The sequence below is a fragment of the Morus notabilis genome, unplaced genomic scaffold (assembly GCF_000414095.1).
Source record: "Morus notabilis unplaced genomic scaffold, ASM41409v2 Scaffold922, whole genome shotgun sequence".
In the NCBI taxonomy this organism is placed as follows: domain Eukaryota; kingdom Viridiplantae; phylum Streptophyta; class Magnoliopsida; order Rosales; family Moraceae; genus Morus; species Morus notabilis.
In genome coordinates, this window is record NW_010358078.1 from 123,986 (window position 1) to 138,196 (window position 14,211).

The 14,211-nt window shown below is 31.7% G+C and overlaps 1 protein-coding gene across 1 annotated transcript; it reads left to right on the forward strand.

The window, feature by feature from the left end:
* Positions 1 to 3,240: 3,240 nt before the first annotated feature.
* Positions 3,241 to 6,442, forward strand: LOC21391432 (UDP-xylose transporter 1). The gene is made up of 9 exons (XM_010091667.2): positions 3,241 to 3,281; positions 3,379 to 3,421; positions 3,567 to 3,699; positions 4,172 to 4,356; positions 4,675 to 4,742; positions 4,826 to 4,958; positions 5,116 to 5,277; positions 5,655 to 5,924; positions 6,238 to 6,442. Exons 3-9 carry the CDS (start codon positions 3,573 to 3,575, stop codon positions 6,340 to 6,342), a joined length of 1,050 nt encoding a protein of 349 aa, XP_010089969.1. The 5' UTR covers positions 3,241 to 3,281; positions 3,379 to 3,421; positions 3,567 to 3,572; the 3' UTR covers positions 6,343 to 6,442.
* Positions 6,443 to 14,211: the final 7,769 nt, after the last annotated feature.

Here is a 14,211-nt window from a genome sequence, read left to right on the forward strand (position 1 = left end):
TTAGGGTGGCTTTTCCATAAAGACTTTAATATTCCAACTTTGCATTCGAACTTGGAAACCACGTCCTTTGATTATGTCTGAGAACGCAGAGACTGGTCAGTGACCGGGTTTGCAATTCGTGTCACGTGTCGAGTTCCCCGTTGTCACGCTTCCTCACTAGTAGTCACGCTTTCCCTGTTGTCTAACACTAGACAGAACCTAAGTTACAACTTATAACTGAAAAGGAACAATAAGAAAGTGGCAATTTTTTATCTGAATTTTGTCCATGTCGGTGGTTTTTCTTCTTTTCAAAGTGTGTGTGTGTGTGTTTATGCTTCTTTTCAGGTTTATGAATGCATTTGACTGTTTTCATCAGTTATGTATGTAAATCTAACTGGCGTTAAGTTGGCCATAAAGTGCTGTGTATGAAACGTGATTCGTGTAGTTCTGCGGAAGTTTCACAAGCTACAAAATTAAGTTTCACAATTGGCGTATACGTGAGCGCTCAGACAGGATAAAAAAATTTGTACTTTTCCTTTATATGAGTGGAATGGCCCCATTGCACTTGCGTATTTTACCAACTCATATAAAAAAAAGTTTAAAGCACACAATTCTTTGTACCTTGACCCACATAATTGAGCGAACAGAATAACCATGAAACTAACAAAATATAATTATTGTCGTAGACTAGAGAGGACTGGATCAAGTAAAGTGCCTGCAAAGTAGTCATACGCTACAATGAAAGAACCTTCAAAACAATATTTTAGTATACAGTAACAGCATAACTTTTCATGTCACTCGAATGAGATCAAACATCTGGCAAATCAACTGTTGGTAATTTGGTAGGATACTGCTCATTCTTCCATCTGGCAAATCAACTATTGGTAATTTGGTAGGATACTGCTCATTCTTCTTTACAAGATTTTGAGTTTGAATTTGTCCCACCGCAATAACCGTTACGTTCTGTTTTCATAGCTCTTTTAATTTGGTAAAACTATTTGGCATATCATGGTCTATCCTAACACATGCCTAATTCTATGCCTTGCCATTAGAAATGAGATAAGTGTATTTGCATAATACGTCAAAAAGAAAGACTATCAATACTTTTAAGGGTCAAAAAGAAAAGGAAAATAGTAGAAAATAGGCCAATATGAAAAGCTTATAAAAGTATATAGGCCAATTTTTAGTTATAGAAATTAATAGGTCATAACTTGTCAAGTTATGGTTCATAACCAGATAAGTTATGGACAAACTTGTCAAGTTATGGTTCATAGCCAGACAAGTTATGGATAAAAACCGTGAATTATGGACAATAACTTGTCAAGTTATAGTTCATAACCAGACAAGTTATGGACGAAAACAGTAATTTAGCCTATTTATTAACTTATGTAAACTATTAGCCTATTAATTTTAATTCATCTCAAGTTTTATCTTATTTTCCTCTTTCTCCTAAAAGGAAATTGAACGTGTACACGGGCCAAATATATCAACCTTTTTAGTTCTGTTCAAAGTTTAAGTACTTCGTGTATTTAACTTGATCTCCACGTCCTGTTTGTATCATTCACAAGAGGATTGTTGGAGCTAAAATGACACTTGAGAAAAACGCTAAATTTTGAGAATTTGTTATACACATGCTTCACAGAACCAGGAAAGCCGTTTTCAGAAACATTTTACACATTTCTTATAAAATTTTCCTTCCCTAGACAAAGAACATGAAAAGATTTGATGTTCTTTTCATTCTTCCATTTCTTTTCTTTATTTGGACTGCCCTTTAGGTAATTGAAAATAACTTTAGAATTTGTTGCGTCATATTTGATGTTTTAGCTAATATATATTATTTCTCCACAAAAAGTGAGTGAATCCTAACAAGTTTGATGCCCCCATTTTCACCTGCTTATGATTAATTAGGCCAGGAAATCAACTTTTTTCCAAGTCCAACCATTAATTCCTGGTGGGTAATGCTAAAAAGGAGTCAAAAGACATTAAATTAAGAAAGAAACAAAAATTTGGAGTGAAATTGAAGTTTTCTTCATCACCAAACACCAATTGAGTTTGAGGATGGCAAGCTTTTATTTGCTTGCTTTGGCAGATATCTCTACTCAGCTCACTCACATTTAAGAAAACCCTTATCTCACCTTCCTGCCTTGTTTGATAAGACTAGTTTCTAATATATATATATATATATATATATATATAACGGCGAAATTAAATTAAATTAAAAAAATTAATTAAGAGGATCAAATTGGACTAAAATGCCCTTTCCTACCACCCAAACGTGAAGAATTTGATGTGCATCGAGGAATATACTGGAATCCATCTCTATTTTGGGGGGTGACATGTTTTCGACCACAAAATTGTAATGTTATTCCTTCCCAAAAGCTCAGATAATTCTTTCTTAAAAAAAAAAAAAAATCCTCATTATAAAAAGATTAGAAATAATAGATTTTCATGATAGTGTATGAGAAAGAAAGAAAAAAAAAATATCAATACGATATAGTTCTAAACTGTTAAATTACAAGAACGTCATATAAGATTAAAAAAAATGATAATTCAAAACAATGTCTTCTTCTTAAAAATAATTTTTCACATATCTTCGTTAATAATCAGTAGATAATTTTTTTAGACACATAAAAATGAACGGTACCTTATTTGTTGAACTAAAATGTATTATAGTTTTTCTTTTGCGGTTATTAGTTCAGAGTAATCTGGTGTTAGGTTCTTAGTTGAGAGCAATCTAATCAAAACATCTCCAGTGTCATATTCAGCTTCTTTTTGGGTCAATAATCAACAAATCAAACTCAAGATCACTTACGAATAAGCCCAACGCAATGATAAAGACGCAAAACGAAATCCCAATGAAAAACACAACAAGGGTACTTCCGTCCTTTCAAACAAGTCCTGCCACCTTAACTAACCGTCATTTGAATTTAACTGTCTTGCTTGTATTGGCCGTTAACTTTCCTAAAGGAAAGAGAGACGCGTGGGAAACGAAAACGGAAAACCAGAGCGACCCGCTCTAAATCTACTAACGGCCGTTAGTGTTTGGCACCAACCGCATAAAAGCCTCCAAAAATAAAATGGGCGCAAAACCTTCATTCTCATTCAAGCCAACCCTTCTCTCTCTCTCTCTCTCTCTCTCTGAGCTCTGAAGTCTAGTTCTCTCTGAATCTCTTTCGATTCCTGAACCGGCCATTATTCCGAGAAGCTTGCCGGTGAACCGCCGCTGAATTTCCCGGAGTTTTAGGAGCCCTCCTACGCATCAACTTGTACAATATCCACCGATATTTACATTTTGATCAAAGGTTGATCTGCTACCAAAATTTAGTTTTTGTCTTATCAGGATTTTTATTCAGGTTTACCAGCATATAAGTACTAGAGTTTTGTTGTGAACTATTTCAGGGCTCCTACCACTCCAGGAATTTCTTCAAACTTTCTGCTCAAGGTACATATCATAGTGATCGAAGGTTTTTTTTTTTTTTTTTTTAATGTAAATTAGAAAGCCAAACAACGGTTTTTTTTTTTTTTCTTTTTTTTCCTTTTTTTTGTTTGTTTGTTTTGCATATTGTTTGTTGCTTTGTGTTGAATAGCAATTAATGAAGATGGGAGAGATGTCGGGGTTCCAATTGGGCGTTGTGGGAGCACTTTTTCTTTCGGTGGCTTCTTCCGTTTCTATTGTCATCTGCAATAAAGCTTTGATGAGCAATCTTGGCTTCCCATTCGGTAATTTTCCCTTTTAACCTTTTTTTTTTTCTTTTTTAAATTCAAAGAGTGGGGAATTCAAACTCTAAGAGTGCGTTTAGTAAATGAATTCTGAATTATGATTCTGAATTTTAGTTCAGAATTATTTACAGTGATTTTGAATCATGATTCAGAATCAGTGTTTATTTTGATGATTCTGAATTATGATTCAGAATTTGATGTGATGTGATGTTAAACTAGCTCAAATCATGATTCTAAAATCACTCCCCCCCTCTTGATTCAAGATGATTCAAATTCCTGATTCTGAATCATGGTTTCAGAATTATAATTTGAATCTAAAATCATAAATCATGATTAGAATCATCATGATTTAAATCATCGTACCAAACGAACCATAAACTTTAAATATTTAAAGTACGGATAGTCAACCACATAATTTTCACTAGTTACCGATTTACCCCTTATTTTCTTTGGTTTCTTTTGGGGAATTAAGCCACAACGCTCACTAGTTGGCATCTGATGGTGACGTATTGCACACTTTTTGTGGCACAACGGTTGAATCTGTTTGAGAACAAGTCGATTGAGATGAAGACTGTGGTGCTTTTTGGCCTTCTCAATGGTGTCTCCATTGGTCTTCTCAACTTGAGCTTGGGTTTCAACTCCGTTGGCTTCTACCAGGTTCACTTTGCCCCCCTTCTTCATTTTTCATAATTAGATATAATGCACGACAATCGAATTAATCGAATTATTATACATGTCTTATTTTTATGCACAACGTACTAGTATGACACAGTTTTAAACCATCAGACGGCATCAAAACTATATTATAATGAAAAGGTATTCAAAATTAACGAATCCTCGTGAGTCGTAAAGATCTGATCATGTCCGGACAAAAGCAATGCAACGCCCTAACAAAGAATTTTTCTTTTTCTTTTTTGTTTTTGGTTTGATGTAATTACTTCTTAATACACATTGAGGGTTCTACTCATTTTGCAGATGACCAAGCTTGCCATTATACCATTTACCGTATTACTAGAAACAATTTTTCTGAAAAAGCAATTCAGGTAATACATGCCTACAAAACGTTATATATACATATACATACATGATTAGGTAATATAATTTGCTATTTTATGATTCTTTGCAGCCAAAAGATAAAGTGTTCTCTCTTCCTTTTACTGGTTGGAGTTGCCATTGCCTCTGTAACCGACCTTCAACTCAATTTTGTTGGAACAGTCTTATCTCTTCTAGCCATTGTAACAACCTGCGTTGGACAAATTGTATCCTCCTCTTTTTTTTATTAATTTTCTTTTCTAGATTCTGTTAATTAGCTTTTTGATGAACATTAATTTAATTTACTCACAACATTTAAAAAATAAAAATAAAAATAAAAAATAAGACGAGTTTTGTCCTTAACTAAGTACCGTTGAATTTCAGCTGACAAACACAATACAAAAGAAGCTCAATGTGTCTTCTACGCAGTTGTTATATCAGTCATCGCCATTCCAAGCTGCTATTCTGTTTTTGTCAGGCCCTTTTGTTGATGAGTACCTTACCTCCAAACATGTCTTTGCGCACAAATATGATCCAATAGTTGTGGTATTCTTCTCTACATTCTTTTTTTTCATTCCACTTTTCAAGAGCTCAATAAATAATATTTTGGCATGTCATAAAAATCTGTGTCATAAGTGACCGTTCATTAGTTTAGTAAATATTAGAAGGGAATTGGATTATTTTTCATCGAACCATCTAGCTAATAAATGATTAATAAACACTAGAAACGGAATCAATAGACCTCATTCTTATTATTTTACTTTCATTTCTAATCTCATTACATCCTTTTTACAATTTAGTAAACGTGTTCTGAGATTGTCCTGTTATAATAAAAACTTACAAATAACGTTCCCATTCGGTAAAAAAAAATTCTCATAAATTTCATATTATACCCTGTTGAAAAATATTTTCTGTTGGTGCAGGGCTTCATCATCCTATCGTGCATAATTGCGGTGTCTGTGAACTTTAGTACGTTTTTGGTGATTGGAAAGACATCTCCAGTGACATACCAAGTGTTGGGACATCTCAAGACTTGCCTTGTTCTTGGCTTTGGCTACACATTACTCCATGACCCTTTCACTGAGAGGAATATAATTGGAATATTTATTGCTGTTTGTGGGATGGGACTGTACTCCTATTTCTGCACACAGGAGACCAAAAGGAAACAATCCGGAGACCTCTTAGGCTCTCAGGTAATTTTCTTTTTCTTTCTCTTTCTCATTCTTTAGCAACCCCCCCTTTTTTTTTTTTTTTGGTAGATTGTTTCATTTTATTGCAACATATCAAAAGAAGGGAATGCCAAAAACAAAAAAAGGGTACCTTCGAATTTATGTCACAGAGATTGGAGCTTTGGATTTGTTTCATTCAAATGGCCAATATCAACAAAATGTGGCATAAATTTAAACCACAAAAAAAATTGAGAATTAAATCTGAAGAAGTACAATAATTATGACATGTGCCAATAATTGATTTTTTTTTTTTTTTTTTCATTTTTACCCCCCTCAGATTAAGGATAAGGATGGTGCTCCACTTTTGGGAGTGAAGAGCATGGTTCACCAGGATAAAGATAGTCATGAGGTTAAGAAGTCACCCAAGGACTCTCTTGTTTGAATGATTTATATATGTGCAATGTCTAGCTAGGCTTTGAATTAAAAGAGGTTTCTATAAACTTTCTTTTATTATACTCCTGTGTTTTTCATTCTTAAAGACATGCTAGCTACTGATGGGTGTAAATGAGTTTTGATTCTTTGAAATAAATTAAAATGCAATACCTGCAAATTTTTCCATGAAAAAAAAAAAAAAAAATCCTTTTTGTATTATGTACTTTTCGCGTGGCATTCAAGCGAACATATAAGATATCGTAAATGCTTTTGCACGCATAAATGATAAATCTCGTTTATCAACCAAAAAAAAAAAAAAAAGAATAGCGATCAAAGTATGGCAATTAAAAACGACAGCCAACAGAAATACGTAGAATGTAGACAATGATAACAAAAAAAAAAAACAAAAAGACCAATATATATATATATATATATATATATAACAAACCAACGACAAACGACATCTTTCAAAAAAACTGAAAAACGACATCCAAAATGAAACGACGACAAAATACCACGTTCACCAATCACCAGCCACCTATCTTACTTTTGTTTGTTTCAAAACCATTTTGGCGGGGCGTGGGAGAAAAGGACGTGAAAGTAAAAACACGACAATAGTTTGGAAAACGACGACCAAACTTATTATGTCCAAGACTGTAGACTCGGTCAATGTCAAAGAGCGCCGCAAGTGGCTATAGATACAAAACTACAATCTCGTTCGTTTTGCGGATTCGAGTTTTTAATTTGAGTTGAGATGTGACATTTTTTTAGAGTTTTTAACTGTAGAGAAAAAGTTAAATATGACATTTTTTTAGAGTTTTTTACTGTAAAAACTTAAAACTGAAAACTCAAATCGGTGAAATGAACGAGGCCGACGTACTCTTTTAGGATAAGTTATACGATTTGCCCCGAGCCACAGGATTTATCACAAAATCCTAAACTTGAAATTTAACTTTTTTTCTCTTAAATTTTAATAATTCTTATAAAATTTATCCTTTATTGAAATTTTTTATTACTTTTATTATTGCTATTGGCCTCATTTATGAACCCTAAAGGTCGTTAAGTCAAGTAAATTAAGGAGAAAGTTAGATGTAGTTAAAAAAATAATTACCCACTTTTATATGACTAGGTGAGGAGAAATTAAGTAATTGTTTATTAAATTATTCAAACGACGCTTATTAATTATGTAATACGTATTATTTATGTTAAAAATAATAATAAATAGAGTTTTTTTTGTTGATTTTTACATTTTTCATCAAAAATTTAATAGAAAGAGAAATTTTGTAAGAAGTACTATAGGAGAGAAAAAAAAAGTTAAAAATTAAAATATAGAAACATTTTATAATAAGACTTATAATTTAAGAGACAACCCTCTAATTTATCCTACTATTTATCATCGCCTTTAGTCAAAGCACTAAAAAAACAAGCCCAATCCTTTTCATTTGATATTAGTTTTATTCTTTTAGAGGAAAAAAAAGTGAACATTGAATTCAAATTGTACTGCTATAAAGCGTTCTGACATTGGGAAATGGGAATTGATTTTGGTTTGGCAGAAATTGTTGTTTTCCTAGAGTTCCAATATCCTATAACTTATAGCTATAGGGTGTCATCCCTGTCAAATGGTCGTATGACTTTCAAAACTTGAGAAATTAATATAAAATTGAAGACTTAATATGCAAGCAACTTGCTAATATATATTTAGCAAAAGGAAATTAATGATTGTTTGTCCAATTTATGCCAGCTAATACAAACGGACTAAAGAAGATTGGCAATTTCACGTGATCAGAATATGTATATATAGAGCTTTATTGGTTGCCCAGTAGCAATGGTAGGTAAGACTAAGCTAACTCAATTATGAACAGATTTAAATGAAGAATATCCCTTAATCATAGCTGATAGCTCAATTGATATTTACACAAATTAAAAAAAAAAAAAGACATGACGTATTGGTTCATGGATTGAGAATCATGATTCATAATCATTCTCGTTTTACGTATATTTTTTATGAGAGAAAACACTATAAAGAATCATAAATCATGATTCAAAATCAAGAACGAATATAGAAAATAAACGTATCGGCAGTAAGAAGAAATGTTGTTGGGTATTGTTTCTCTTTTAGCTAAAGCAAAAAGGCGTGATTGACGACAAACCAGTAAAAATCACTAAAAAGCATCGCTAAATTGCTGATTTTACTTTTGGGTCAAAAAGAGGTATAAAATTTATCTTTAGGGTAAAATGAATTCTTTCTCTAAGCTTGTAATTAGTAATTGCCTTCTAAGCTTGTAATTAGTAATGTCATGTGCATGAGGAGAGCCGCGCAAATGTGGATGTTGCTTTAATTATTCAAGGTAGCTCCTTTTTTAACGGGCAAATGGAAAACGAAAAGGAAAAAGAGACAAAGGACTCGTGCATGGTTATATAGGATGCTTACAAATGGTTGACAAACGAGATAATATATAGAGGAAAAAAAATCATTTTGATATGTGTTACAACGAAATATATTTTTGGTATCCTATGGTTTTTTTTTTTTATAAGAAATCTTTACGATGGAAAAAGTTATTTTTCTCCACCGGTGAGGACAATTATTTTTGACTTTGGATTAGTTTAACGGTTAGGATCTATGTAGATATGTATTAAAAATTTACAGTATGCCACACACAACTACTCCTGCTGCAGATTTAACTGTTGAAAAATTAAGGATTAATTTCAAAAATTCCACTTTGGCCCCTAAATTTTAAAACATAACATCCGTTCTCCTTAAATTTTATTCAGTTAACAAGTTTTCCCCTTCTGTTGCAATGAGTGACGTAATTGCCACGTCTCACTTATTTAGTGAGAATTGAAAACGCAATTACGCTTAGACCATCCTAATCAGATAATTTCCCATTTTATTGAAAAAATTCACCATCTTCGTTTTTCATTTTTCTTCTTTTTTTTTCCTCATTTTGTTCCCCAAGTTTTCCTCACTCCCTCTCTTTCACTTCCACATCTCTCTCCCTCTCTTCCCTCAAACCTTGTTTCATCGAAGAAAACGATGGCCTGGCCTCCCTGGCCAACATGGAGGCTGGATTCTCCGGCAGCCACCACCACGACCAGAACCACGCGTTTTAATCCCGGCCTCTGTATTACTCGTGGCGGAGCAGCTTCAGGAGCCTTCCGATGACGTTTTATTCTTCATTCTCTTCTTCTCCATCATTGTTTTCGCCCAAATCTAGCTACGCGAGGTTCTACGACGCCAGGTTTGAAGAGCACTAGTCCCATTTTCTCGAGGCTTGCTTCCTTTGCAAGAAGCCTCTCACTGATAACAAGGATATTTTCATGTACATGTTGGATTTCTTTCCAAGTTTTGTTCTTTTCGTGTTTGATTTTGAATCTTTAGGGAGAGACGAGTTAGAGAGAGAAAGTTTGTTGGAGAGAGGCATAGAGATGATTAATGGTGATGAAGAAAACCATGAATGTTATTTGTAGGCTCTGTATCTGGGTTTGATTGTGAGCAGTTTGTGGTGCAAGTTAATTTACGATAATACCCTCTTCAGATGGGTCATGTGCCGGACACGTAGCGAATTTCGTCACTGATTGTAACATAAAGGGAAAACTTGTTAATAGAACAAAGTTCGGGGGGGATGGATGTTACATTTTAAAATTTGAGGGGTAAAGTGTTATAAGGGTCATAGTTTGGGATGAATTGTTGAAATTAATCTAAAAATTAATCCAACATAAAAATATAGTCCTCACCGGTGGAGCGAATTAGCTTACTCCACCATAAAATACTCCCTTTTTATAATATTAAAATGGTACCTTAACATGTTATAAAACTTTTTTTTTGGTATCCTAAACTCCTTTTTGTACATAAAATGACAAATTTACTCTTATTAATATTTTTTTATTTGGCTTATTCAAATTTCTTTTTAATAGATAATAACAAACAATGATATCTTGTTGCCAGAACTGTTATTCATTTAATAAATGGAACTTTGACTGAGAAAATATTTTTAAAAATTTAAATAAAAATTAATTTTTTTAAAACGTTATAGCTAAATGTTTAAATTGTGATTCCAAACAGAAACCTAACGGACCATAAGTAACAAAATCTGACAATTCTTTATGTATTAGATTAGAAAATAGCTAGGGAGGGAAAAACAAATTAACTAAAGTTGCATGTCTATGCATGCATGCACGTTTCATTAAGATATATATATATATATATATGTATATATATATATATGCATAGCATTTTGTGGAGCGTGGCATAGCGACACAATATTCAATTGATCACCTAAAAGATGCTAAGTGGTCCTAGGTCGTATGTATTTGAATACTTTCGAGGAAAACAAGAGAGTCAGTAAGTGGAAACTTGTGGTGGTAATTGATGTGTGCAATTGCATGCCTTTCTTGGTGTTTCCTTTTACACAAACACCTTTTTGTGACCAAAAAGAAACAAAAAATAATAATAAAGCTTATATTATATAGTTATGGTTCTGGACGGTGACTTTGATTGTACATGCATGCCGAACAACAATTCGCATTGGTTTTTATCGTATACAAAAACATGTGAAATTATACGTTACAATTCATGTGCTTTCCGAATCCCTATGTGAAAGAACACCTGTTCTATACTGACATATACACAGGCCTCGTTCATTTCACCAATTCGAGTTTTCAGTTTTAAGTTTTTACAGTTAATTAAAAGCTCTTAAAAAATGTCACATATAACTTTTTCTACTACAGTTAAAAGCTATAAAAAAATGTCACATCTCAGCTCAAATTGAAAACTCGAATCCACGAAACGAACGAGGTCATAATGTGCACTACATATATATATATGATATTTGCATAGTGTCCCAATACATTGATACATACACATACGTTGATAATCCGGCACATGTTACACTTTTTATTTACCTGTATAATATCATTTGTGCGTTCGTGTAATACTCATTTTATCTAAGTATAATACTCAATAATAGATTATCTATCACCGTATTATTAGATGTGAGATGCTAACGTATGACATCGAATTTAAGACCATGTCTATATATACATATATTGTGCACCTAAAATTATGAGAAATTAATACACACTTTCTATTGGAAGTGCCGGCTAATGAATGTGGTGGCATCGAGTTTAAGGATCTCAGATTACTTTGAATATAATAATTAGTGGTAGCATTTTTTTTTTTCTGAATAATTGTTAATTATAGCATGGGTTGATAACTAAGAAAAGTTGACGGAGTTTAGGAAATTTCATTAACTGAGGGAATGCTTAGTTAGAGGATTCAAATTATGATTTGAATCATGGTTCATAATTCACTATAGTGTTTTATCTCACAAAAAATACACGTAAATAAAAAATGATTATAATCACATGATTTTAATTCATAAATTAAACGTCTTCTGAATGTTGAACTTGAAGAAGAGCCACCTCGGCCCCTTGAATGCTTAAGAGCCAGATGTTTTCTTTTCCCTTCTGTTCCTGATCAGAAAAGCCAAAAGTTTAATTTATTTTACAACTAATTCATTAATTTATTTCACAACTAATTCATTCGCACGTGACAACATCTCATAAAAGAACATAGTAACTTATTAAATTAAGGATATTCAAACAACCACTCCACCAGAATGACAGAAACAAATAAATAAACGGACATGTTTTTTTTTATTTCTTCCTTTTTTAGGTGCTAAATAAGGTGATTATAAAAATACCATAATCTATAATAGGATATAGTAGGATATAGAAAGAAAGAAAGTAAAAAAATAAACGTTTGTTTCCTATATTCGTCCCTGATTCTGAATCATGATTCAGGATTTTCTCCAGTGTTTTCTCTCACAAAAAATACACGTAAAACGAGAATAGTTTTGAATCATAATTCTGAATACATAAACCAAACATATATAATCAATTTTGTAAAATATGATAATGATCACATTCCAAAAATATAGTAAAAAGCTCCCAAATTCCCAATGAGTAACCTAATAGAGAGTGAAAAAGATTTGTAGAATTCTTACTATATAATAATGATCCAATTCAATGATCTTCTGTTTATGAGGTTCCTTTTTTCCAAAAAAAAAAAAAAAAAAAAAAAGTTTGCTTCTTACTTACGTCACCGTATCAACTGTTCAAGATGAACAAACCGCTTCTTCATAGTGGGCTCACGCCATTGCTCTAACACCAAGAGAAACAAACTTAAATAAAAAAAATAAAAAAAAAAGAAGAAAATCAAGAAAATCAAGAAAATCTAAATTCTCTTAACTTTTTTTTTTAATCATTCTAAAAAAAAAGAAGAAAATCAAGAAAATCTAAATTCTCTTAACTTTTTTTTTTAATCATTCTCTTAGAATTTCATTAAGTTGATATGTGATAGAAGAAAGTGGCAGCATATTTATTTTGGAGTAAATTATATTATTGCACCTCAAATTTTTTCGCATAGTGAATTATGAACTTTCAATTTTGATAAGACACATCTTGAACATTAAAACATAATCAAATTACAAGTTTATTTTAAGTTTATTTACAATAATAAACGTATCACTTTTTTTTTTAATCTGCAATAAACATATCACTTAATTCATCCATTTGTTAATAGAACACAGAGGATTGTTTTTAACGTGCACAGGGAGAAGAGAACCTTATCTTATAATAAGAAAGCATAAATCCATTTACTCTCATGATAAAAAGTCATTCTTCTATATTCTCTAAGAAAATACCTATAAAGGAACACATTCTTTTTTATTTAAAAAATATTTTACATATAAATATATGGAGCTTTTTTAATAGGATTAAAAAAAATGAACCGTTGATAATTTTTTATTTTTAAATATATATTAAAAATTACTCATTTTATTTATTTTTTAATTTAATGTGATTCTGATATGATATAACAATTATAAATTGATACTTTTAATGAGATCAATCCATAAAAAAAACTCCCCCGAAAGTACCATTTATGCCCATTAATACTTCGAGAAAAAAAAAAGTGTATATGTTTTTTGTTTTAAACTTTTTTCATACGGCGCAAAATATTCGCATAGTTCTTCTTTTTTATATTTTAAATCTCGTGATAACAACTGCACTGACTAAAAAATCTCCGGTGTCTTGTATAAATCACTAGTGTTTCTCACTAGTCGTTTCTAGAGTTTAGTTTCCCCGAAATACCCTCGGCTACTGCAAGCACTAATTCCACGTAAATTTTGTAACAAACTTTTAAATAAAATAAATATTTAAAGGCTTTTCAAAAAAAGAAAAGAAAAGTAAAGGGTACTTTTGAGAATTGAGTTAAGAGGGACGTAGAGGACAAGATTTTGATGCTACTGTGTCTGTTTCTTGTGACATACTTTAGGAAAAATTCTAAATACGAGATAGTCATTAATCATATTGCAAATCTTGGATTGATAACATATTTGTTAATTTTTTCTATTGAACATATTTATTAATTGTTATAGGTTGTGATAAATGGAAATATTCCTAACGTGTTTAGGTAATTACATCTTAGCAATCATATAAGTCTCCGACGACTTTATAAAGAAGAAAAAAAGTTTCCGACGACTAATGTTATTTATATACCCACCTTCTTTCTTTCTTTCTCATTTTCCAAAGTTAATAAAAGTTTATAAAAATGAATTAATGTGTCATTAACTTTAATAATAAAAAAAAGAAGACGACGCATTTATGAAAAAACACTTCAACAACTTAACATTAATGTGTAGGTCATGGTTTCCTTAGAAAATAATTATAGGTCATAGAACATTGAAGGATAAATAATACTTGCAATAATAAATAAACAAAAAAAAATGTTTCTTCAATGAACATAAAGTGCGTGTTTAGAACCGTTTTTAAAAAAGATTTTCACGTATTTTGAGAAGTGAAAAATAAAAATAAAAAT

Coding starts and splice junctions, on each gene's coding strand:
- LOC21391432 (XM_010091667.2), top strand. CDS start 3,573: ATGAAGATGGGAGAGATGTCGGGGTTCCAATTGGGCGTTGTGGGAGCA. Junction 4,959..5,115: donor CAACCTGCGTTGGACAAATT/GTATCCTCCTCT, acceptor GTTGAATTTCAG/CTGACAAACACAATACAAAA. Junction 5,278..5,654: donor AATATGATCCAATAGTTGTG/GTATTCTTCTCT, acceptor CTGTTGGTGCAG/GGCTTCATCATCCTATCGTG.